We start from the raw sequence: 26,198 nt of genomic DNA, 5'->3' as shown, positions 1-26,198 counted from the left end.
ATAGACAAGGGAAGGGAGGGGGAGAGAAAATTGACATAATATTTTTCCTCCCCTCACTATAGAAACCTTTTCTCTATTAGCACGTGTTTGTCCAGGATCCAGGTTCTGCTTTGCCAACGCAAGCAATGTGTTTGTATGGGTGCATCGTGAATGGCACCCTATTCCCTATAGTGCACTACTTTATAGGGAATAATGTGTGACTTAAGACACATTTATGAAATAGCTCAGATGCTTGGGTAAAGACCTGAGGTTGACTTAGGAAACCAAACAGGGACATGTTATGCTCAGTTTGTTATGCATGACTTTGGACTAAGGCATTTTCACCAGATAATGATGGGTAGGTCTGCATATGTTCAAAGTGCAGATTGTGTCAGCCCAAAGAAAAGCTAATGTAAAATGGTACAGATATAATTATGGTAAAGATTGTGGTCACATTTCCATAACATTTAGACAGGCATGTGGGTGGACCTCACCTGGGGCCTCATTTATAAACGTTGCGTAGGCACAAAAGAAGGTGTACGCCACTTTCTAAGCAAACTTGACGGGAGAATGTGCGGTCCTCCACGGACACTTTGACCTATACATACGCACATAAACTGGAGAAATGAGAAACTGCAGAAGGATGAAACTCGAGAAACGGTGTGAAATTGATACCATTGTGTAAAATAAATTGAAATTATTACCTCACGTATTATATGTGACGAGTTCCCTGGAGTGCACATAAAAAAAACACACACACAAAAACATGATTTAGGATATTAAATACAAACGGAGATATCGGTTTTTGCAAAAGAACCCCTCAAATATGTTGTACAGTTTAATTGGGAATCATATTTAATTGGATCTGTAATTATTAAACAATACTTGCATGTTATTAAATGTATTCTCATAAATAATAAGGTAAACAGTAGGACAATTTACGATGAAACTAAGCTGTTTTCGATGTCTCAGTCGGGCAGATACGTGTGCGCAGTTTCATATATTGTTATCACATGTTCGTTGCGCAGAACTGTCAATGTGATAATGGCCCTGTCATTGTCAGTTACAATCAGGTTAATTACCACACCTTGTAGTGAGTGGGTGTTGGTGGCAGGGAAGTCAGGCGCAGGAGAACGAACTTCGTATAAAATGGAGTCGTTTAATAAGTGCTGACTGAACTCCAAAAAACAAAATATATCAAAATAACAAAGTGGGTGCAAAACCCGTCGCACACCAACACATACTAGCGCAATCACATACAATAAAACAATCTCCGACAAGGCCATGAGGGGAAACAGAGGGTTAAATACACAACATGTAATTGATGGGATTGGAACCAGGTGTGAAGGAAGACAAGACAAAACCAATGGAAAATGAAAAGATGGATCAGTAATGGCTAGAAGGTCAGTGACGTCGACCACCGAACACCGCCCAAACAAGGAGAGGGACTGACTTCGGCGGAAGTCGTGACACACCTGAAGGTGTTATGCAATTGGGTAGCTTTGACAATCAAATGGGTGGGTATAAAAAGGCATGCAATTACAATATGTAATGACACACAATGGCTGCTTTGGCTCTGTTGGAAGATTTGGCGATTGGAAGAATTCGGAGAGAGCGAATTTTCAGAGACGATGATGAGTGAGCCGGTTCCGATTACCAAGAGATGTTATCGTGGATCTCTGTGCTGTAGTGGGCCCAGCTTTACAGAAGAAGCACCCGCAGAATCCAAGCTGTGCCTGTCCCACTCCAACTCCTTGGCAACCACTTCAACTCCTTGGCAACCTCGTTAATAGCGTCGATGGTGTCTCTCTGCGTTTGCAGGACTGCATCTGTGAGGACACGGCCGCTGGAGGGTTGTGACGGACGAGGTGCAGTGGAGACGCTGGGGCTGGGCGCACTCAGCTCCTGCTCAGATGCAGCACCTCCGACCCCGCTGGAACACTCAGCTCCTGCTCAGATGCAGCACCTCCGACCCCGCTGGAACACTCAGCTCCTGCTCAGATGCAGCACCTCCGACCCCGCTGGAACACTCAGCTCCTGCTCAGATGCAGCACCTCCGACCCCGCTGGAACACTCAGCTCCTGCTCAGATGCAGCACCTCCGACCCCGCTGGAACACGCAGCGACTAAAAACAATTAGATGTTACAATTGTATGTGTAAATACATGTTTAAACACAACTTGAATACATTTGGTTTACTCTATTCAAACGAGGGAATACTAATTACACATCATCCGGTGCGTCTTGCATGTCCGTGTCCCCCTCCACCTCCGTCACTACTCCACTCAGGAGGGATCCCTCTTAATAACGGCAAGTCGCTCATCAAGGGGGTTGAGCTCCGATATCCCCTTTCCGCCGCCTGTGGCACAAACACTTTGTCTGTGTAAGGCTGTGCGCTTTTTTGGCCTCCACTTTTATGTCGAATCACTTCTTTTTCATTTCTGAGGATCTGACCTTCTGAGCCAGCAGCATTCACAGCGTCCGCCACATGCTGCCACTCTAACACCCTTTTGGCATTTGTAACGCCCACATGTCCACCAAACAATATATTTTTTCTTGCTTCAACCTCCCCTACAATAACTTCCATTTCACACTGGGCAATTTTTTTTTTCTTTGCCTTTGTCTGGATTTGCTGTCATTGTCTTCATGCAGTTTGGATTAATATTAATTAGGGGCGTTTGACTGACTATTTATTGACAACTATGGGCGTTTGCGTGCGCCAAATTTCACGTGCGCCAAGTTGATTGTGATTTATAAAGGGAAACCGCCGTGGGACGTGCGTGCTCACTGTTATATAAATCTGAATGTTTGTGCGTAAGCACTTTCTGCGTTTCGTCCATACGCCACCTTTTGATGTGAATCCTCCCCACAGTTGAATATATGAGGCCTCTGGTCTTTGACCCCACAGGATCATGGCTGATCGGGGTTATTCCCTATTATACATCTCTCCTGGGGAAGGAAACTCTGTCTGTCTGTGTGGGGAAAGTGATATGTTCATGTTCCCTTACTGCTTCCCAATCCTAAACCCTGAAAGACCTCAAAGCCTGTGTCTATTCACAGTGACAGACCTCAGGCTGTTGAAGTTGTTGAGTCTTGGCTTTGCAGTAGCTGTAGTTCCCCAATAGGGGGAGTCTGTTAAGAGAAAGGAAAACCTCAACTACCCATTGCCAGCTACTGAGTCTCAATAGAACAGTGCAGGTAGATGGGACCTGAATTGACTGGGATAAGTGTTTTGGGTTTCGGGAAATGCCAGTCTGATGTGTGAGTCTGAGAGACTGGTGGCTGGTGAGGAGCCAACAGAGCAAATATAAGAAGTCATACACTCCTTCTCCTCCTTTCTTCCACCTCTCTCTCTTAAAAAAGGTTTGAAACGTTCAACAGAGGAGAGCCCACCGACAAGCTATGTGATTGTCAAGGGCTGACAGTTATGATTGGAAGGAGGGTGGGAGTGGGAAGAGGGCTCAGCGGGGGTTGCTTTTTTTTTTAAAATGTTTAATATTCTGAGTCCCGGTAATGAATTGGCACCAGCCACTTAGCAATGTGAATTCCACCACCACCATCAGGTCACCAACTTTCTGAGCCAACCTGTCACCGACTCCCTGCGACCGGCTGCCTGGCTCTCACACTGTGATTCGCGTCAGCTGCAATCTATAAATACCCACAAGATTTACAGCCTAATGTGGCCTGATTTGCCGTCGCTACTGTAGCGTAATATATACCCTATTAAAGAAGAATTATGTCCCGCCCCGGCCCGCCCAGCCGTGAAGCAGGGCAATAAGTCAGGGTGACGTGAAAGAGAGCACGCACATTTATCTTCTTCTTCCAAGACAAGACCATCTATATCTTTAGGTGTTCTTTGTTTCACTTTCTCTCTCTCTCTTTTCTCAAAGAAAGCTGAGTTGAATGAGCTGTTAGCGTGTCTTAGTAATGAAGGCTGAATGGAGGGGTGTTTGTTCTAATCCTGCTTTAGACAGACAGGCTGGCCTGTTACTGTGTGTTTCCTTCTTCCCTGGTACCCGAATGTCAGCCCGACAAACCCTGAGAGAGAGAGAGAGAGAGAGAGAGAGAGAGAGAGAGAGAGAGAGAGAGAGAGAGAGAGAGAGAGAGAGAGAGAGAGAGAGAGAGAGAGAGAGAGAGAGAGAGAGAGAGAGAGAGAGAGAGAGAGAGAGAGAGAGAGAGAGAGAGAGAGAGAGAGAGAGAGAGAGAGAGAGAGAGAGAGAGAGAGAGAGAGAGAGAGAGAGAGAGAGAGAGAGAGAGAGAGAGAGAGAGAGAGAGAGAGAGAGAGAGAGAGAGAGAGAGAGAGAGAGAGAGAGAGAGAGAGAGAGAGAGAGAGAGAGAGAGAGAGAGAGAGTACCGGACAACCCTCCCACCTTACAGGTGAGCCTGCCTGGCAGAAAGAAACCGCCGTTGCTCAGGTGAACATGGCTATGGTCAGTGACACCATTACCTTAAACCCTACTACCCAATCTCACACACACACTTCTGCAGATCCAGAGTTCACCCGTCACTACACAGGGCTGAGAAATAGAGGTATTGGAAGAGGCTAAAAGCAGGGAAAACATCCTAGTAATCTGACGTTTAAACAGCTCAGGCTGTTCCTGCTCATATGGTAACCATCAGGTCTCACCTGGGTTATTGTGGAGCATCGAATGGCTGGGTGCCTGGTTAGGACTGAATCCCTAGCAGAGCTAGAAGAAGACCGAGAGGGAGGGAGGGAGAAAGTGATAGCGAGAGAGGGGTTGCACTGCGTTTCCCAAACTAGGGGTCGTGGCTTCCCAATGAACTCTCTGAACATCCCAATACCTTTCTGATGCATTTCAAACCATACTTCTTTCAGATTGAAATACTATTGCAAATCAGTTTTTAAATTTTTTGATAGACTTTCATAGCTCCAATTTTAAAAATGTAGTCGTTGATTACATCACTTTTTTTTTTACATGTTGAGGTTGTGCAAAATGCCCTTCCAGACAGACAGTAGGGCCCCTAGCGTCCCTGTTAATCAGATTATGTCATAGGGTTGAAACAAATATTGTCTAATATAGTCTTTCAGTCGAGGCCAAGTTCACAGAGTTTGCATCCCAAATGGCACCCCATTCCCATTATAGTGCACTTTGACCAGGGACCCATAGCACACTATATATTGAATAGGGTGCAATTTGGGATGCATCCAGAGCCTCTGCACAGTGCACTACTTTGCAGACTTTTAATCGGCACGGCAACGGCCCCAGCTGCATGACAGAAAGTAGAGCCTGTACTGGATCTGTAATAGCCCGGTGTGTGTTTCCGAGCTAAAACGACACAGACATTCTTCTTCCTTTCAAATTAAAGTGAGTTACTCAAGTGTGCTTTCTATAAATTCCTCCCTTTCTTACTGTTCCCTCGCCAAGTTCCTCGCTCCACAAAAAGCCACAGGAAATATAATACAACGTTCAATTTCCACCTGAATCAGGTGCGGGGTGGTCGGAGACCAACTTTCTGTCAGCAGGCCTTCAGCGTGAGCCCTGAGCAGCCTCGTTTGTGGTCGGTCAGTTTTCCTTTAATTCTGCTCTAGTTAGATGCTAATAGGCTAGGCTTGGCAGTCAGTCATCTGCATCCTAAGTGGCACCCTATTCCCTATATAGTGCACTACTTTTGACCAGGATCCATAGGGCTATGGTCAAAAGTAGTGCATTATATAGGGAATACGGTGCCATTTGCGATGAAGCCTCACTTGCTTCCCTCCCTGATATAAATAAAATGAAATTGTATTTGTCACATGCGCTGAATTACAACAGGTAGACCTTACAGTGACATGCTTACAAGCCCTTAACCAACAATGCAATTTTAAGAAAAATACAAAAATGTGTCAATATGTCAACCAGTCAGTCGAGGTAATTGAGGTAATATATACATTTAGGTAGAGTTTTTAAAGTGACAATGCATAGATAATAACAGAGAGTAGCAGCAACGTAAAGGGGGGGGGGGGGGATGGGGGCAGTGCAAATAGACTGGGTAGCCATATGATTAGATGTTCAGGAGTTTTGTGGCTTGGGGGTAGAACCCTCTTGGACCTAGACTTGGTGCTCCGGTACCGCTTGCCGTGCGGTATCAGAGAGAACAGTCTATGACTAGGGTGGCTGGAGTCTTTAACAATTTTTAGGGCCTTCCTCTGACACCGCCTGGTATAGTCGTCCTGGATGGCAGGAGGCTTGGCCCCAGTGATGTACTGGGCCGTACGCACTACCCTCTGTAGTGCCTTGCGGTCGGAGGTCGACCAGTTGCCATACCAGGCAGTGATGCAACCCGTCGCTATGCTCTCGATGGTGCAGCTGTAGAACCTTTTGAGGATCTGAGGACCCATGTCAAATCTTTTCCGTCTCCTGAGGGGGAATAGGTTTTGTCATGCCCTCTTCACGACTGTCTTGGTGTGCTTGGACCATGTTAGTTTGTTGATGATGTGGATGCCAAAGAACTTGAAGCTCTCAACCTGCTCCACTACAGCCCTCCGATGAGAATCGGGGCGTGCTCGTAGGGAGAGGTTGTTGTCCTTGCACCACATGGTCAGGTCTCTGACCTCCTCCCTATAGGCTGTCTCATCGTCGGCGGCGATCAGGCTGTTGTGTCATTGGCAAACTTAATGATGGTGTTGCAAGCACCCCTGAGAGGCACCCGTGTTGAGGATCAGCGTGGCGGATGTGTTGTTTCCTATCCTTACCACCTGGGGGCGGCCCGTTATGAAGTCGATTATCCAATTGCAGAGGGAGGTGTTTAGTCCCAGGGTCCTTAGCTTAGTGATGAGCTTTGAGGGCACTACGGTGTTGAACGCTGAGCTGTAGTCAATGAATAGAGTTCTCGCATAGGTGTTCCTTTTGTCCAGGTGTGAAAGGGCAGTGTGGAGTGCAATAGAGATTGCATCATCTGTGGATCTGTTGGGGCAGTATGAAAATTGGAGTGGGTCTAGTGTTTCTGGGAAAATGGTGTTGATGTTGACCAGCCTTTCAAAGCACTTCATGGCTTCAGACGTGAGTGCTACGGGTCTGTAGTTATTTAGGCAGGTTACCTTAGTAATCTTGGGTACAGGGACTATGGTGGTCTGCTTGAAACATGTTGCTATTACAGACTCCGACCGGGAGAGGTCGCAAAATGTCAGTGAAGACACTTGCCAGTATACTGTAGAGCTCTTGAAGTGGTCGTGAGCTGTTTGCTCTTCAAATGCTGAAATGCTTTAATGACATGGAAAGGTGCCTTAGCGTTGGCTCGTTAGAGATGTACATTAGCTTTAGTTGAAGTCTCTGGTGCATTTGACTAGTTTGTGGTCATTGCATATATGGTCTCACTTGAACTGGAATGTAATGATTCCATGGATTAGTCACTTAATATAATTTATATGGTCAAACAAATGATTTGACGGCAGTCCTAGTCATAAAAACACAACCATGACATAGGCCTAGGCTGCACACAAATTGGGCTACATAGAATGTTTCCAAGCAGCAACAGTCAGGAGAACATATGCATAGGAAGACTAGGGCAAGGGTTCACCAGCCATAGGCTGCCCTCTCCACCTCCTCTCTACCTCAGACAGTGTCTGTGTCTGATCCTGGACCTGTCTACAGACCTCACCCCATCCAGCCCTCCAGCACTACTGGGAGATCCCAGGAAGGACATTGTTTCAATCCTCCTGGCTTAGCTCCTAGCTTCAGAATGTACAGTATACCCTCTGAGCCATCTAAACCCTGCACGACACATACACACACACACACACACACACATACACACACACACAGACTCCAATACCCCACACCCTGTACGGCCACACAGCAATAAAAAGCAGCTAATCGTCTCTGGGTCTGGGGCTCTGGGCTCGGCTCAGAAGCCTCCTCCAGCTGAGAGATCAACTCGTGCTGCCTGCGGTTAGCACATCCCTGGGTCAGGTTGCCGCTGAGCCCCTCATTTATTATTTAGGGGGAACGGGACCTCCTCTTAGGAACCTGAGCAAACACCTGAGGGTTGTGGAGGGAACGTTAGCCTCTGTCTGCATACGAAATGGAATCCTATTCACTACATAGTGCACTACTTTTGACCAGGGCCCCTAGCTCAAATGGCACCCTATTCCAATATAGTGCACCAGTTTTAGCCTGGACCCATTTGGAAAATGGCACCCTTTTCCCTATGTAGTGCACAACCTTTGACCAGGGCCCATAGGGATTAGTAGTGTGCTACATATGGAATAGGGTGCCATTTAGGATACAGACTCTTTCCTCTGGGTAACAAGACCCATGTGTAACTGTCCTCTCACTTGCCTGCGTCAGTTGTCACTGTATGCACCCTATAGATAAGGGCTGCCCATTTCCGGTCCTGGAGAAAGTTTTGTTTCTACCTGTTAGTCAATTGCACTCACCTGGTGTCCCAGGTCTGAATTAGTCCCTGATTAGAAGGGGAGGATGAAAACCAGACTTGTTTCGGCCCTCTGGGACCGGAATTGGGCAGCCCTGCTATAAATGAATTCACTTTTACACATAAAAACATAAATGCAATGTGCTTATTGTACATTGACAGACACTAATAACTGTAGAAGCTAAAGTGGTTCAATTTACTACGTTGCTCTTTAGAGAGTAGAGGCCTATACTTATTGACTTAAGTTAATTATTTATGGTTTAAAAAGCCCAATCGCATCTAAACTAAACCCGTTGTCCTCACAGCAACATTATACTCCGGTGCTTAGGCTGCCATCCAAACATTTTCTTATCTGTTCAATGGACAAGCGCAGTGTGACGTGTGAAACATCATGCTCAATGTAGACAAACAAGCTGCTACAGACAGAGCCAAGATCGAGCCAGACAGACAGACAGCGGACAGGGCCCAAAACAGAACGGGGTTGTGATAGGTACAGAAGGAAAAAAAGTAGAGAAAGTAGACAGGCTCACCCCAGTCATTCACCCAGACACGTGGCCTATTGAGCGTAGAATGGGTTGGCAACTCAAAGGCTTGAACCATGGCTGCTGGGTTTTTGGAGATCGATAATAGCTTGATTTACCATTTACCTATAGCTTCAACTTCTTGTCTCTTAGATATGAGTTGGCAGTCCACTACTCCAGGTTTAGGACTACTGTGGTGAACTGTCTGTGTGAAAACACCACAGTTATAACCTCTAACCTGGAACTAAAACACTGCTTCCTAGCTCCTACCACCTCCATTATGGGGATGTGTGTAGTTTATCCGCCATTTTGTCCTGAACGTTCTCTAAGCGACTAGTTTTGTTTTCAACCCAATAGCCTGTATAAATCTTTTGAATTAGCTTGTTAAAATAAATGCCACGTGGAATAAATGGGTTAGGGTCAGGGTTAAATCACTGCATTGTTTTTTATTTGACGTATAATGAAATCTAATATTGGAAATTGAAAATGCAAATAGAAACCCCGTACTGTACTAAAGGCGTTTGGCTCATTGGCGGTCTGTATTTCTGTAGGACTGGGTTTAGGTGTGTGTGCATGCGCTCCTGGACTCCTCTAGTGTCTCCTTCAGCAGGGAGTGCACTGTCTCTGTCTCCCCATGCAGAATAAACAGGGCCTACTCTGGGGTCCTCTTTCCCAGCAGCCAACACTCTCACTTTCCTAGCTGCGTAGTGCTCCGTAAGGAAATCTATCCTCTAACTAACTTAATGATATGGCTGTCACAGCAACCTGGACCCCTTCTCTTTCTCTCTCTGTCTCCCCCCCCCCCCCCCATCTGCTCTTAATAAGCTGTCACATTCTCCAGGCCTTTTCCACGTCAAACGAGAGCCGAGCATGTTCCTAGCAGATCCGGAGCTTAGGCGCCAGTCCTGAATCAGACCTCCGTGCACCGGCCTGCCTCCTCAAGGCAAGGTGCTCCCTGCGCTCCTTTTGCGCTTCAGCCACCTCCAGAGGAAGGCTGAGAGGTCAAATTCAGTAGGGCGACAGGTATCAGTAACGCTCGACACATTGATTTGGTGTTGTCTACTTGCGAAGGCACGGTGGAGGAGGCAGCAGCCTAACTACACTACAACTACAAAACACCACCACAACAGCAAGCCTCTTTCCCCTCAGCAGTCTCAAGTGCTGTCTACATTACCATTTTATGGTTGTTTTAAGGGTCAATTGGCCAGAAGAGGTGCTCTTGAGCTAATTTGAAAGTCTTTGAGTTAGTGCTCAGTGGCAGTTAGATGGTTGAGGATGGCCTTCTCAATGCTCTGTCTAAAGCTTCTAATCACAATGTCCAGGTCACCAAGCCAGACCAGACCAAGCCATCTCCAGGCCTCTGCTGTAAGCCAACCCGGTGTGAGAGAAGATGAGAACACAGCCAGGCAGCCAGCATTCCTCTTCCTCTCTGGCTCTGTGAGACTAAGGGCTAACCTGGGTTCTTGGGTAAACACTGACTGACAGGCATTTTAGTCTCAAGCCTGCACATCTGTCTGTCTGTCTGTCCGGTCTCCTGGCCTGTCTCCCCTGCTTGGTACAGTCCTCCTCACTGAGTCTCTTCCCCTCCATGTGGAGAGGGGTTGATGAGGTGTTCTGGAGTTAGTAGCTGTAGTGATCAATGGATTCTGTTGCCACCAATGGATTCTGGATACTGGATACACTCCGTTGGCTACTGCTGGAAACAGGAGTGGAGGGATGGAGAGGTGGTGAAGAGGACGGGTGGGTGGGTTGAGTAGAGCAGTGGAGGGGTCATGCCGAGCGCCTCTGGCCAGACGACATTAACCAGGAGCTCCAGACCTCCTCGTGGGTCCTGCAAGTCGAAACACAATCCAGCCCTCTCTTTCATCTCTCACTACCTCCATATTTTTGTCTCTCCCTCTCTTTCGCTTTCTTTCTCTCTCTTTCGCTCTTTCAAATTAACTTATTAGCTCAAGAGCACCTCTTGTGGCCAATTGACTCTCTCTCTCTCTCTCTCTCTCTCTCTCTCTCTCGCTCTCTCTCTCTCCCTTCAACCATCTCTCCTTCCATCATTCATTCTGTCTCTCTCTCTCTCTCTCTCTCTCTCTCCCTTCAACCATCTCTCCTTCCATCATTCATTCTGTCTCTGTCTCTGTCTCTGTCTCTGTCTCTGTCTCTGTCTCTGTCTCTGTCTCTCTCTCTCTCTCTCTCTCTCTCTCTCTCTCTCTCTCCCTTCAACCATCTTTCCTTCCATCATTCATTCTCTCTCTCTCTCTCTCTCTCTCTCTCTCTCTCTCTCTCTCTCTCTCTCTCTCTCTCTCTCTCTCTCTCTGTCTCTCGCTGTTGCTGCTCTGCCAGATGGATGTTATTGTCCCTTTGGTGTTTTTGGAGGATGTGCTCTCCTGTGGTCTGCCTCTCCTCTGTGCCCTCCTCAGAGTGTTGGTACTGGACTGCCATGCCACAGGGGTTCCCTGCCATTGAAGCCAGGGTTACAGACAAAACTTTAAACCTGGTAACCATGACTTTGACCCACAGCAGGGGTTGATGTCCAATACTAATTACTGAAGATAAGGAAGACTGATGTTGTCTTCTTAGGGTGGCTTAAATCCCTTCTGGAAATGTTCTCCTATTTCAAACATTAACATCACCCCCAATTCAGGGTTCCTATTCCTATTCTTGTGTTTATGTTTAGTGTATTGCTGTGTGTATTTTAATCCTGTGGGGTATTTATGGAACGGGACACAACCTAGCCCTATGGGCCCTGGTCGAAAGTAGTGCACTAGCCTATATAGGGGAAATTTGGGAGGCATAGGGTGCCATTTGGGAGTCATCCCTAGCCTCTAGTTCTACTCTGGGTTTAGCTTAGCCCCTGACCTGACGTTGCCTGGCTGTTACACACTACCTGAGGTTTTTCCACCGCCCCACACACACACACACACACACACACACACACACACACACACACACACACACATACTTTCTGCCTGCCAGGAGCACTAGCAGTGTATCGCTGGGGGCCTGAAGAATGCAGCTATGATATGTAAAAGCAGCTCGTAATGACTTTAAAATACGTGACGGCGCTGGCTCTGACCTGGGCCCGATCGGCAGGCGGACAGATGCATTCCTGTCCTCTGCTCCACTCACGGACCGAGGCGCCGTTTGGATGCGGTCCTGTAGTTGTAAATAAAAAGCATTGCCATTGGATCTCACATTTTAGCAGCGAAATTCCACAGTAACGAAGCAACAGACCGGTTCCTGGTAACTCGGAGTCGGTGGAACTAGCTAAGCAGATGTGATTCTCATTCTGGAATGCTGGAAGGCACAAGACAGTGACATTCTTTCACCTTGTTTTTCAGAGCGATAGATGGATGTGCAGCAGGACAGATGAAGTAACTAGATCTTCTCCTGTGCCCTTTTATGGGCTGTGGGGTGAGGATCATGAACCCTGTAGGTTGAAGAGATTAGGCTACTGTAGAACAGCGCCTAGTCCTCTGTCTGCAATGTGATTCATACCGGTTATCAGTATTCTACATAAGAGCACAGTTATATCTTAAATCAGAAAGTGTGTCAAACCTGTGTAATGTTGATCTTTAAATCCATGCCTTCAGATCTGTTTGATTCTCTGGGCTATCAAGCCTCTGTCTGCCGTAGAGGCATCCCTGTCCCAAGCCTTAGTCTGAGGGTGAGTCCCAAATGGCACCCTATTCCCTATATAGTGCACTACTACTGACGAGAACCCTATTGGCCTGGTCGAAAGTAGTTCACTATATAGGGCAAGGATGGGCAACTTTAATGGGGGTGGGGGCCACAAAAAATCTTAATGTATCATGAGGGGCAGCAGTTACTTGTGGGTCTGTTGATTGCCCTTTTCATTTATTAGGCAATTTTCTCTTGAATCATACAGTAGGTATTTTTAGAAAAAACTCATGGCCAAAAGGAAACAGATATACCGCAAAATTAATACTATTCATGTTTTGTTTTTTTTGTAATTCAAGTATAAATTTCCAAAGTTACGACAGATTGCCATAGATTTTCTGTTAATTACCAAAAATTACTGAAGATTCCGGTAACTTTGGTAAACTACTGGTAGCTTTGCAACCTGATCTGTGCACTTCTCCTCATCCTATATTACATCCTTTTCAATATATGAAGAGTTCTTCTAGTTTAGCTATGTTGCAACCTAATTCCCTTCTATAAAAAAACACCATAGTCGATCTGTAATGCTCTGCAGGTAACCTAGCGGTTAAGAGTGCTTTGAATCCCGCGCCGACAAGGTGAAAAATCTGTCTGTGCCCTTGAGCAAGGCACTCAACCCTAATTGCTCCTGTAAGTTGCTCTGAATAAGAGCGACTGCTAAATGACTAAAATGACAAACAACATTATGTTTTGTTCAAATAAAATCCCCTACATTTTTTACCCTGGTCGGTGACAGAAATGAAAAAAAGCTAGGGAGAGAGAGAAACAGATGTTTTAATAACACAGCAACTGTAGTTGTTAACAACGTGTCAGAAAACAAACTCTCTCATCCTCATCTCATTATTCTCCTCCTCCTAGTGAGGGATTCTCTGGTTGTGGTTTGTCAGTGCTCCATGTCTGCAGAGAGCTAGAAGGAGGAGGCAAGCGAGGGGGAGAGAAAGAACGAGAGAGCGTGAGACAGAGAGCGTGAGACAGAGAGCGAGAGACAGAGAGCGAGAGACAGAGAGCGAGAGACAGAGAGCGTGAGTGCCGTGCTGCGTAGGCCCATCAGGCTTCATGATCTCCAAGCCAGGTTTCTTCTGTCACTGTCACCCAAGCCAGAGGGCCTACTCCCCCAGCCTCGTCGTGCTGGAATGTCGGTTGGCTGCAGGGACATCCAGGAATAATCGAGGATCCATGGCCTGGGCCCAGCTGTCACTCAACCCTTGGCCCAGCTCCACACTCTCGTCCTGGGATAGAGGGATGGAGCGAGAAGCAGTAGGGGAGTGGTTCTACCTCTCCGATAATTGATTGGCCCTGACAACATCCTGTGTTGTCGTCGCATTCTTCGACAGCAGGTCGTACATCACACATGACAGCTGGGTTGATGTCACTGACAGATCTGATCAAATCAGCCTCTCTCTCCCTCTGTTCCTCTCGCTCCCTCTATTCCTATCTCTCTCTCTCTCTCTAACTCGCTCTCTCTTTCTCCCCATCTCTTGATCGCGCCACCCTCTCTCTCTCTCTCTCTCTCCACCTCTCTCTCTCTCCCCTTCTTCATCTTTGGCTCTTTCTCTCTACTTCCGGCGCCCTTGTCTACTTCCGGCGCCGACAGAGATGGCCGCCTCGCTTCGCGTTCCTAGGAAACTATGCAGTTTTTTGTTTTTTTACGTGTTATTTCTTACATTAGTACCCCAGGTCATCTTAGGTTTCATTACATACAGTCGAGAAGAACTACTGAATATAAGATCAGCATCAACTCACCATCAGTACTACCAAGAATATGTTTTTCGTGACGCGGATCCTGTGTTCTGCCTTACAAACAGGACAACGGATTGGATTCCATGCAGCGACCCCAAAAAAAAAAAAACTCAGAAAAAGAGGGAAACGAGATGGTCTTCTGGTCAGACTCCGGAGACGGGCACACCGTGCACCACTCCCTAGCATTCTTCTTGCCAATGTCCAGTCTCTTGACAACAAGGTTGATGAAATCCGAGCAAGGGTAGCATTCCAGAGGGACATCAGAGACTGTAACGTTCTTTGCTTCACGGAAACGTGGCTCACTGGAGACTCTATCCGAAGCGGTGCAGCCAACGGGTTTCTCCACGCATCGCGCAGACAGAAACAAACATCTTTCTGGTAAGAAGAGGGGCGGGGGCGTGTGATGAAAGAAACATACAGGAACTCAAATCCTTCTGTTCACCTGATTTAGAATTCCTCACAATCAAATGTAGACCGCATTATCTACCAAGAGAATTCTCTTCGATTATAATCACAGCCGTATATATCCCCCCCCCCCAAGCAGACACATCGATGGCTCTGAACGAACTTTATTTAACTCTTTGCAAACTGGAAACCATTCATCCGGAGGCTGCATTCATTGTAGCTGGGGATTTTAACAAGGCTAATCTGAAAACAAGACTCCCTAAATTTTATCAGCATATCGATTGCGCAACCAGGGGTGGAAAGACCTTGGATCATTGTTACTCTAACTTCCGCGACGCATATAAGGCCCTGCCCCGCCCCCCTTTCGGAAAAGCTGACCATTTTGTTGATCCCTGCCTACAGACAGAAACTAAAACAAGAGGCTCCCACGCTGAGGTCTGTCCAACGCTGGTCCGACCAAGCTGACTCCACACTGCTTCCACCACGTGGACTGGGACATGTTTCGTATTGCGTCAGACAACAACATTGACGATTACGCTGATTCTGTGTGTGAGTTCATTAGAACGTGCGTTGAAGATGTCGTTCCCATAGCAACGATTAAAACATTCCCTAACCAGAAACCGTGGATTGATGGCAGCATTCGCGTGAAACTGAAAGCGCGAACCACTGCTTTTAATCAGGGCAAGGTGTCTGGTAACATGACCGAATACAAACAGTGCAGCTATTCCCTCCGCAAGGCTATCAAACAAGCTAAGCGTCAGTACAGAGACAAAGTAGAATCTCAATTCAACGGCTCAGACACAAGAGGCATGTGGCAGGGTCTACAGTCAATCACGGACTACAGGAAGAAATCCAGCCCAGTCACGGACCAGGATGTCCTGCTCCCAGGCAGACTAAATAACTTTTTTTGCCCGCTTTGAGGACAATACAGTGCCACTGACACGGCCTGCAACGAAAACATGCGGTCTCTCCTTCACTGCAGCCGAGGTGAGTAAGACATTTAAACGTGTTAACCCTCGCAAGGCTGCAGGCCCAGACGGCATCCCCAGCCTCGCCCTCAGAGCATGCGCAGACCAGCTGGCCGGTGTGTTTACGGACATATTCAATCAATCCCTATACCAGTCTGCTGTTCCCACATGCTTCAAGAGGGCCACCATTGTTCCTGTTCCCAAGAAAGCTAAGGTAACTGAGCTAAACGACTACCGCCCCGTAGCACTCACTTCCGTCATCATGAAGTGCTTTGAGAGACTAGTCAAGGACCATATCACCTCCACCCTACCTGACACCCTAGACCCACTCCAATTTGCTTACCGCCCAAATAGGTCCACAGACGATGCAATCTCAACCACACTGCACACCGCCCTAACCCATCTGGACAAGAGGAATACCTATGTGAGAATGCTGTTCATTGACTACAGCTCGGCATTCAACACCATAGTACCCTCCAAGCTCGTCATCAAGCTCGAGACCCTGGGTCTCGACCCCGCCCTGTGCAACTGGGTACTGGACTTCCTGACGGGCCGCCCCCAGGTGGTGAGGGTAGGCAACAACATCTCCTCCCCGCTGATCCTCAACACTGGGGCCCCACAAGGGTGCGTTCTGAGCCCTCTCCTGTACTCCCTGTTCACCCACGACTGCGTGGCCACGCACGCCTCCAACTCAATCATCAAGTTTGCGGACGACACAACAGTGGTAGGCTTGATTACCAACAACGACGAGACGGCCTACAGGGAGGAGGTGAGGGCCCTCGGAGTGTGGTGTCAGGAAAATAACCTCACACTCAACGTCAACAAAACTAAGGAGATGATTGTGGACTTCAGGAAACAGCAGAGGGAACACCCCCATATCCACATCGATGGAACAGTAGTGGAGAGGGTAGCAAGTTTTAAGTTCCTCGGCATACACATCACAGACAAACTGAATTGGTCCACTCACACAGACAGCATTGTGAAGAAGGCGCAGCAGCGCCTCTTCAACCTCAGGAGGCTGAAGAAATTCGGCTTGTCACCAAAAGCACTCACAAACTTCTACAGATGCACAATCGAGAGCATCCTGGCGGGCTGTATCACCGCCTGGTACGGCAACTGCTCCGCCATCAACCGTAAGGCTCTCCAGAGGGTGGTGAGGTCTGTACAACGCATCACCGGGGGCAAACTACCTGCCCTCCAGGACACCTACACCACCCGATGTCACAGGAAGGCCATAAAGATCATCAAGGATATCAACCACCCGAGCCACTGCCTGTTCACCCCGCTATCATCCAGAAGGCGAGGTCAGTACAGGTGCATCAAAGCTGGGACCGAGAGACTGAAAAACAGCTTCTATCTCAAGGCCATCAGACTGTTAAACAGCCACTACTAACATTGAGTGGCTGCTGCCAACACACTGACACTGACTCAACTCCAGCCACTTTAATAATGGGAATTGATGGGAAATGATGTAAATATATCACTAGCCACTTTAAACAATGCTACCTTATATAATGTTACTTACCCTACATTATTCATCTCATAGGCATACGTATATACTGTACTCTATATCATCGACTGTATCCTTATGTAATACATGTATCACTAGCCGCTTTAACTATGCCACTTTGTTTACATACTCATCTCATATGTATATACTGTACTCGATACCATCTACTGTATCTTGCCTATGCTGCTCTGTACCATCACTCATTCATATATCCTTATGTACATATTCTTTATCCCCTTACACTGTGTACAAGACAGTAGTTTTGGAATTGTTAGTTTGATTACTTGTTGGTTATTACTGCATTGTCGGAACTAGAAGCACAAGCATTTCGCTACACTCGCATTAACATCTGCTAACCATGTGTATGTGACAAATAAAATTTTATTTGATTTGATTTAGCAGCGAGAGATGTGTGTCTGTCTGTGTAAAGTGTTAAAACATGTTTTTTTCCCCCCAGTTTACTTTCCTGTCCTAGGACTAAAACTGGGTTCTGATGTTGCAGTGCTGATATTGATAATGAAGTATGTTGTGAAGCTGTTGAAATGTTTAGTAATCCATACCCACTAGAGCAAATCCAGTGGGTGGATGAGAAGGGGATTGATTGTACATTTGGAGAATGAACTGAACAGTACTAAAGCAGTCTGATGTGCTCCGGTAGCCCTCTGATAGTGTGTTTCTAGTTTGTGTGTTTCTAGTGTGAGTGTGTGTGTGTGTGTGTTGTGTGTGTGTGTGTGCGCAGACACCAGCTACCTCAACTGGGACCCTAGCCTGCCCTCTGCCCTGTGTGTGTTTGCTTAGCCCAGCCTCCCCGCTGACCCTCCAAACCCTCTCTCACCACCACAATCTATCTTTTCTTTCTCTCAATCTCTCCTTTGTTTCTGTCTCTCCTTCAGATCCACGAGAGGCTGCAGCACTATGAGCATCGCAGTCCTGCCCCCGTCCTGGACAGCGCAGGGTCCCTAGCCACTGACGTAAGTAGCTAACTACTCCTTGCCCCTGTTTACACACACAAAGACCCTATCACTACTCCCCCGCTGAGTCGCCTGCTGGGAATCAGATCTGGTTTCACTGTTGTACTTTCTCCTCCCCATGAACTCTGACCTCGCTCCATGTAGCTACCAGGCTCTTCTCATTCTCAGAACCAAATGACTCGCCTGTTCCAATAACACTGCACCCTTAGATCCTACTCCCCCCTCAACCCCCTCCTCCACCATTCCCTCCTATACATCCAGCTCCCATGGCCCCAGGGAGAGAGTGATCATTGTCAGAGGGCAAAAGGAAGGAGGGAGAGTGAGATATGGCAGAAATGGAAGATGGATGAGAACGTCAGGGCAGAGGACAGGAGACGAAACGACAGATGAAAGAGGAGAAATGAGTCGTGGAGCATAAATACAGGATACAAGAGTGTGTGAGAGAGAGAGAGAGAGAGAGAGAGAGAGAGAGGGGGGAGGTGTCACACCATCACCTGTGGCACGCGGCCCCTCAATTTATTAACCTGTCGTCCTGTCCGCAAAAGTCCAGTGTGTGTGTGTGTGTGTGTGTGTGTGTGTGTGTGTGTGTGTGTGTGTGTGTGTGTGTGTGTGTGTGGACGTGCGTGCGTGCTCCACTGTGTGTGTGTGCTCCACTGTGCATGCGCTTGCGTGTGTGCGAAGACAGAGTGCACACATGGCTGCCAGTAATGTTTTTTTTTCCTTTTGAATGGCCGTTAGTACCGCTGCTCCGATCATCACAACGCTGAAAACCACGCTCATTGTTAACTACACACACACCTGTATAAACTACTGATCCAGTCTGGCTTAGTACTGTAAGTAGAGGAGGAGGGACAGTGATGGTTTAATGGTGTGTTTCTGTTTATTGTAATAAAAGTGCTATGGAGTATTCCTATCCTTGTAAAGAGCACACAGCCATATAGTACCAGTCAAACGTTTGGACACACCTACTCATTCAAAGATTTTTCTTTATTTTTACTATTTTCTACATTGTAGAATAATAGTGAATACATCAAAACTATGAAATAACACATATGGAATAATGTAGTAACCAACAAGTAACCAATATATTTTAATTTAGATTCTAAAAAGAAGCCACTCTTTTCCTTGGTGACAGCTTTGCACACTCTTGGCATTCTCTCAACCTTCTTCACCTGGAATGCTTTTCCAACAGTCTTGAAGGAGTTCCCACATATGCTGAACACTTCCTTTTCCTTCACTCTGCGGTCCAACTCGTCCAAACCATCTCAATTGGGTTGAGGTTGGTGATTGTGAAGGCCAGGTCATCTGATGCAGCCCTCCATCACTCTCATTCTTGGTAAAATAGCCCTTACACCGCCTGGAGGTGTTGGGTCATTGTCCTGTTGAAAAACATATGATAGTCCCACTAAGCGCAAACTAGATGGGATGGCGTATCGCTGCAGACCGCTGTGGTAGTCATGCTGGTTAAGTGTGCCTTGAATTCTAAATAAATCACAGACAGCAAAGCACCCACACACCATGACACCTCGTCCTCCATGCTTCATGGTGGGAACCACACATGCGGAGATCATTGGTTCACCTATTCTGCGTCTCACAAAGACACGGCAGTTCGAAACAAAAATCTCAAAATTGGACTCATCAGACCAAAGGACAGATTTCCATCGGTTTAATGTCCATTGCTCGTGTTTCTTGACCCAAGCAAGTCTCTTCTTCTTATTGGTGTCCTTTAGTAGTGGTTTCTTTGCAGAAATTCGAACATGAAGGCCTGATTCACGCAGTATCCTCTGAACAGTTGATGTTGAGATGTGTCTGTACTTGAACTCTATGTTGCATTTATTTGGCCCTCAAGGCTGAACTCTAATGAACTTATCCTCTCTCATCTGAACGCTAATGAACTTATCCTCTGCAGCAGCGGTAACTCTGGGTCTTCCTTTCCTGTGGCGGTCCACATGAGAGCCAGTTTCATCATAGCTCTTGATGGTTGCTGCAAATGCACTGGAAGAAACTTTCAAAGTTCTTGAAATGTTCCGTATTGACTGACCTTCATGTAGTAATGATGGACTGTCATTTCTCTTTGCTTATTTGAGTTGTTCTTGCCATATCCTTTTTGGGGCAGGTGGACGGTAGCGTCCCACCTGGCCAACATCCGGTGAAATTGCAGAGCTCGAAATTCAAAATACAAAAGTAGTAATATTAAACATTTGTGAAAATACAAGTGTTATACACCATTCTTCAGCTTAGAATATTGGTAATCGAACCGCTTTGTCCGATTTACAATAGGCTTTACGGCAAAAGCATAGCATTTGATTGTCTGTGGACAGAGCCCCGCATACTTCCTGCATTAACATAAATTCATAACCTGGACAGGTGTCACAAAACTCAGAAATAGCAATAAAATAAATCACTTACCTTTGAAGATCTTCATCTTTTTGCAATCCAAAGGGTCCCAGTTACACAATGAATGTTCGTTTTGTTTGATAAAGTCCTTCTTTATATCCCAAAAATGTCCGTTTATATGGCATGTTTGATTCAGAAATCCACCTGTTCCAACTCGCCCAACATACTTACAAAGGAATCTAAAAAGTTACCTGTAAACTTCGTCCAAACAATTGAAACAACGTTTCTAATCCAGCCTCATGTACCCTAATAGGTAAATAATCAATCAAATTTAAGACGGAATATACGGTATTCAATACCGGAGAAAAAGAACGAGGAGCACACACTCATTCACCCGCGCCAAAAGACTTCTTCTGAGGGATACTTCGAAAGAATACGAATACATTTTTCAAAAAACAAGCATGAAACAATTTCTAAAGACTGTTGACATCTAGTGGAAGCCATAGGAACTGCAATCTGGGTCCTAATTATTAGACTTTCCCATAGAAAAACATTGAAAAGTCCTGGATGGATTGTCCTTGGGGTTTCGCCTGCCAAATCAGTACTGTTATACCCACAGACAATATTTTAATAGTTTAGTCACGGTTAAATACGCTTTTTCAAGCTCTGATGCTGCTGATTGTCATTTGTAGCCTACCAAACATGCTAAGTGCCTGGTACTCAGCACTCTATTGTCCCTCTAATCACTCTGACATCAATGCAAATGTGATCGAAAATCAAATCAAACACTTCATAAGAGCTCATGTTGCATAACATTTCTATAGGCTATGCAAATGCATGAGATAACAGAGTTATGGCCTCTTAAAAGGAGGAGGATCACATCAGCTTTCTATAGACTAAGGCCTACTATATTTATTTCTCAACTTTCCTAATATTAAGCACATTACTTGCCTTTACAACAGGAGTATAGCCTACCTGGCTGGCATGAAAATGAACGACGGGAAAAGCATCCTCCATTGGCTATTTAAGTGCATAGAGACAGGTGCATGATAATGGTCCATTCTAAATCAAAACTAATTTCACACATATATGATCTACTATATGTAAAGACAAGATTAAATTAAGAACAGTATTAGTCTATCACCTGTGAATGATACAGTATATTGACACTTGTAAAACAGCGCTTGCCTTTTTTTGGCAACTTTTTCAAATCATAGTCACACACCTCATGTCCATAGGCCTATATGTTTTGATAAGGTTTTTATCAATACTAAAGTGGCCAAATAACTTCTTAAAGTTAAGCACATTCATTCGCTTTACAACTGGTGTAGAGCCCTACCGCAGTAGGCTTTAAACGTGAATGTTCCAAAATGCAATCAATTAGCGGGGGGGGGGGAAACATTCTCAAAAGTCACCGCAAATGTGATTATGCATGTAATGCTTTATTATAAAGGTGCATTTTTATGGTGAAAATGTTCTTCCCCAAACATGCCACCTATGTCAAATCAAACTTTATTTGTCACATGCGCCGAATACAACAAGTGTAGACTTTACCGTGAAATGCTTACTTACAAGATAATAACCAACAGTGCAGTTCAAGAAGATGTGGGTTTCAAGTTTGGGGAAGAATGGGAACAACATGATGCTGCCACCCCCGTACTTCACTGTTGGGATGGTGTTCTTCGGCTTGCAAGCTTCCCCCTTTTTCCTCCAAACATAACGATGGTCATTATGGCCAAACAGTTCTATTTTTGTTTCATCACACCAGAGGACATTTCTCCAAAAAGTACGATATTTGTCCCCACGTGCAGTTCCAAACCGTAGTCTGGGTTTTTATTGCTGTTTTGGAGCTGTGGCTTCTTCCTTGAAGAGTAGCCTTTCAGGTTATGTCGATATTGGACTCATTTTACTGTGGATATAGATACTTTTGTACCTGTTTCCTCCAGCATCTTCACAAGGTCCTTTGCTGTTGTTCTGGGATTGATTTGCACTTTTAGCACCAAAGTACGTTCATCTCTAGGAGACAGAACGCTTCTTCTTCCTGAGCAGCATGATGGCTGTGTGGTCCCATGGTGTTTATACTTGTGTACTATTGTTTGTACAGATGAACATGGTACCTTCAAGCCTTTGGAAATTGCCCCCATGGATGAACCAGACTTATGGAGGTCTACTTTTTCTTCTGAGGTTTTGTCTGATTTCTTTTGATTTTCCGATGATGTCAAGCAAAGAGGCACTGAGTTTGAAGGTAGGCCTTGAAATACCTCCACAGGTACACCTCCAATTGACTCAAATGATGTCAATTAGCCTATCAGAAGCTTCTAAAGCCATGCCACCATTTTCTAGAATTTTCCAAGCTGTTTAAAGGCACAGTCAACTTAGTGTATGTAAACTTCTGACCCACTGGAATTGTGATACAGTGAATTATAAGTGAAATAATCTGTCTGTAAACAATTGTTGAAAAAATTACTTGTGTCATGCACAAAGTAGATGTTCTAACCGACTTGCCAAAACTGTAGTTTGTTAACAAGAAATGTGTGGAATGGTTAAAAAACACGTTTTTAATCACTCCAACCTAAGTGTATGTAAACTGAGTTCAACTGTATATTTTCCTCAGATTACACATAATTTTAAATCAAATACAGTTCAGATAAACGCCCATTTATATTAGGTGAAATACCACAGTGTGCCATCACAGCAGCGATATGTGTGACCTGTTGCTATACAAAAAGGGCAACCAGTGGAGCACAAACACCATTGTAAACACAATCATATTTATTTGTATTTATTTTTCTCCCTCTTACTTGTATACCACTGTACATAGCCAATAATATAACATTTGAAATCTCTATTATTTTGAAACTCTTGTGTGTGTAATGTTTACTGTTCAATTCTGATTGTTTATTTCACTTGCTTTGGCAATGTAAATGTATGTTTCCCATGCCAATAAAGCCCCTTTGAATTGAACTCAATTAAGAGAGAGTTGCAGGACAACTTTGTTTCCCTTTCCTTCTCCCTCTCTCCCTCCCTCCCTAGGTCGTGGCAAGCGTCCATCTCAGTATTTCTTTATGGGACACAACTATCAGCCCCCCCAGTAAATTTGTCAAATTACAGCTTTTTTAAATTGACGCTTCCTCGTAAATTCTGTGAGAAACCTCAGGCAGGGATGATTAGATATCATGATAAAAGCCAGAGATGTTTTATCAACGTGTCTAGGAGTGCCCGAGCAGACGACGGCGGTGCAAAACGATTCCAAGCACTTGTGTGGTGTTTTTAAGAAGTATCCTTTTTCAACCACGTCGTTGCTCAGAGCTCGAAATGGAACCTAATTAAGTTGTTGTGTAGAGTGTATGTATTTGACCTGCTATACTAGACCAGGCTCTTGGTTAAATTCATTTTGGGTTTGGATTTCAGTAATGGAGGTTTAATTGATTGCCTAACATAAAATGACACTTCAACCCCTGCCTGCCCTATTGTACTGTCTAGAGCAGTCTCAGCAGGTGACGGCTGTAGCCACAGACCCTCAAGTCCAGACCTCTAGTGCGTGTGTGTGTATGTGTGTTAGCTGGCTCAGCAGGTGACGACTGCAGCCATAGACTCACCAAATGAGAGGCGGTCATTCCCCAGACTGGCCACCGGGTGGGCCCAGAGAGCATTTCTCTCGCTCTCACTCTCTCTCGCTCTCTCTCTCTCTCTCTCTCGCTCTCTCTCTTGCTCTCTCTATTATTTTCTATTAAATTCAATTAAATGGCTTTATTGGCATGGGAAACACATGTTAACATTGCCAAAGCAGATAATAAACAAAAGTAGATAATAAACACACACACACACACACACACACACACACACACACACAGGTCATAGGCAGCCACTGACTGCCACTCCACAGTCACAGTGCTAGAGATGTACAAGTGATGAACATTAAATGTCAGGTAGCTTCTTTGTCTCACCTTAATTATCTTTGTCAAAGTGTTTAAGACACAGAGGTGAATGCATACTGACAAATACAGTGCCTTGCGAAAGTATTCGGCCCCCTTGAACTTTGCAACCTTTTGTCACATTTCAGGCTTCAAACATAAAGATATAAAACTGTATTTTTTTGTGAAGAATCAACAACAAGTGGGACACAATCATGAAGTGGAACGACATTTATTGGATATTTCAAACTTTTTTAACAAATCAAAAACTGAAAAATTGGGCGTGCAAAATTATTCAGCCCCTTTACTTTCAGGGCAGCAAACTCTCTACAGAAGTTCAGTGAGGATCTCTGAATGATCCAATGTTGACCGAAATGACTAATGATGATAAATACAATCCACTTGTGTGTAATCAAGTCTCCGTATAAATGCACCTGCACTGTGATAGTCTCAGAGGTCCGTTAAAAGCGCAGAGAGCATCATGAAGAACAAGGAACACACCAGGCAGGTCCGAGATACTGTTGTGAAGAAGTTTAAAGTCGGATTTGGATACAAAAAGATTTCCCAAGCTTTAAACATCCCAAGGAGCACTGTGCAAGCGATAATATTGAAATGGAAGGAGTATCAGACCGCTGCAAATCTACCAAGACCTGGCCGTCCCTCTAAACTTTCAGCTCATACAAGGAGAAGACTGATCAGAGATGCAGCCAAGAGGCCCATGATCACTCTGGATGAACTGCAGAGATCTACAGCTGGGGTGGGAGACTCTGTCCATAGGACAACAATCAGTCGTATATTGCACAAATCTGGCCTTTATGGAAGAGTGGCAAGAAGAAAGCCATTTATTAAAGATATCCATAAAAAGTGTCTTTTAAAGTTTGCCACAAGCCACCTGGGAGACACACTAAACATGTGGAAGAAGGTGCTCTGGTCAGATGAAACCAAAATTGAACTTTTTGGCAACGATGCAAAACGTTATGTTTGGCGTAAAAGCAACACAGCTGAACACACCATCCCCACTGTCAAACATGGTGGTGGCAGCATCATGGTTTGGGCCTGCTTTTCTTCAGCAGGGACAGGGAAGATGGTTAAAATTGATGGGAAGATGGATGGAGCCAAATACAGGACCATTCTGGAAGAAAACCTGATGGAGTCTGCAAAAGACCTGAGACTGGGACGGAGATTTGTCTTCCAACAAGACAATGATCCAAAACATAAAGCAAAATCTACAATGGAATGGTTCAAAAATAAACATATCCAGGTGTTAGAATGGCCAAGTCAAAGTCCAGACCTGAATCCAATCGAGAATCTGTGGAAAGAACTGAAAACTGCTGTTCACAAATGCTCTCCATCCAACCTCACTGAGCTCGAGCTGTTTTGCAAGGAGGAATGAGAAAAAAATTCAGTCTCTCGATGTGCAAAACTGATAGAAACATACCCCAAGCGACTTACAGCTGTAATCGCAGCAAAAGGTGGCACTACAAAGTATCAACTTAAGGGGGCTGAATAATTTTGCACGCCCAATTTTTCAGTTTTTGATTTGTTAAAAAAGTTTGAAATATCCAATAAATGTCGTTCCACTTCATGATTGTGTCCCACTTGTTGTTGATTCTTCACAAAAAAATACAGTTTTATATCTTTATGTTTGAAGCCTGAAATGTGGCAAAAGGTTGCAAAGTTCAAGGGGGCCGAATACTTTTTCAAGGCACTGTATTGTCATTGTATGAAATTGTGAAACTGTCATTAGGGTAGACAAACCTGACATATTTGAAGCTGTAGTATACCAGCATTGCATTAAATTCTTAC

At 45.4% G+C, this 26,198-nt stretch overlaps 1 protein-coding gene across 8 annotated transcripts in view; it reads left to right on the top strand.

Moving 5' to 3' along the window:
• Positions 1–26,198, top strand: part of LOC110490036 (MAGUK p55 subfamily member 7) — a 269,143-nt gene that overhangs the window by 116,380 nt on the left and 126,565 nt on the right. For all 8 annotated transcript variants that reach the window (XR_005036089.1, XM_036944340.1, XM_036944336.1 and 5 more), the window contains one exon: positions 18,064–18,141. Coding sequence is in view for 7 of the 8 variants with exons in the window: in XM_036944340.1 (XP_036800235.1) it covers positions 18,064–18,141 (78 nt within the window). In the remaining variant the exon portion in view is untranslated. The remainder of the gene's footprint in view (positions 1–18,063; positions 18,142–26,198) is intronic.

The sequence above is a fragment of the Oncorhynchus mykiss genome, chromosome 15, assembly GCF_013265735.2.
Source record: "Oncorhynchus mykiss isolate Arlee chromosome 15, USDA_OmykA_1.1, whole genome shotgun sequence".
NCBI lineage: Eukaryota > Metazoa > Chordata > Actinopteri > Salmoniformes > Salmonidae > Oncorhynchus > Oncorhynchus mykiss.
Note: the sequence above shows the minus strand (reverse complement) of the source record. Positions and strands in the feature narration are given on the sequence as shown.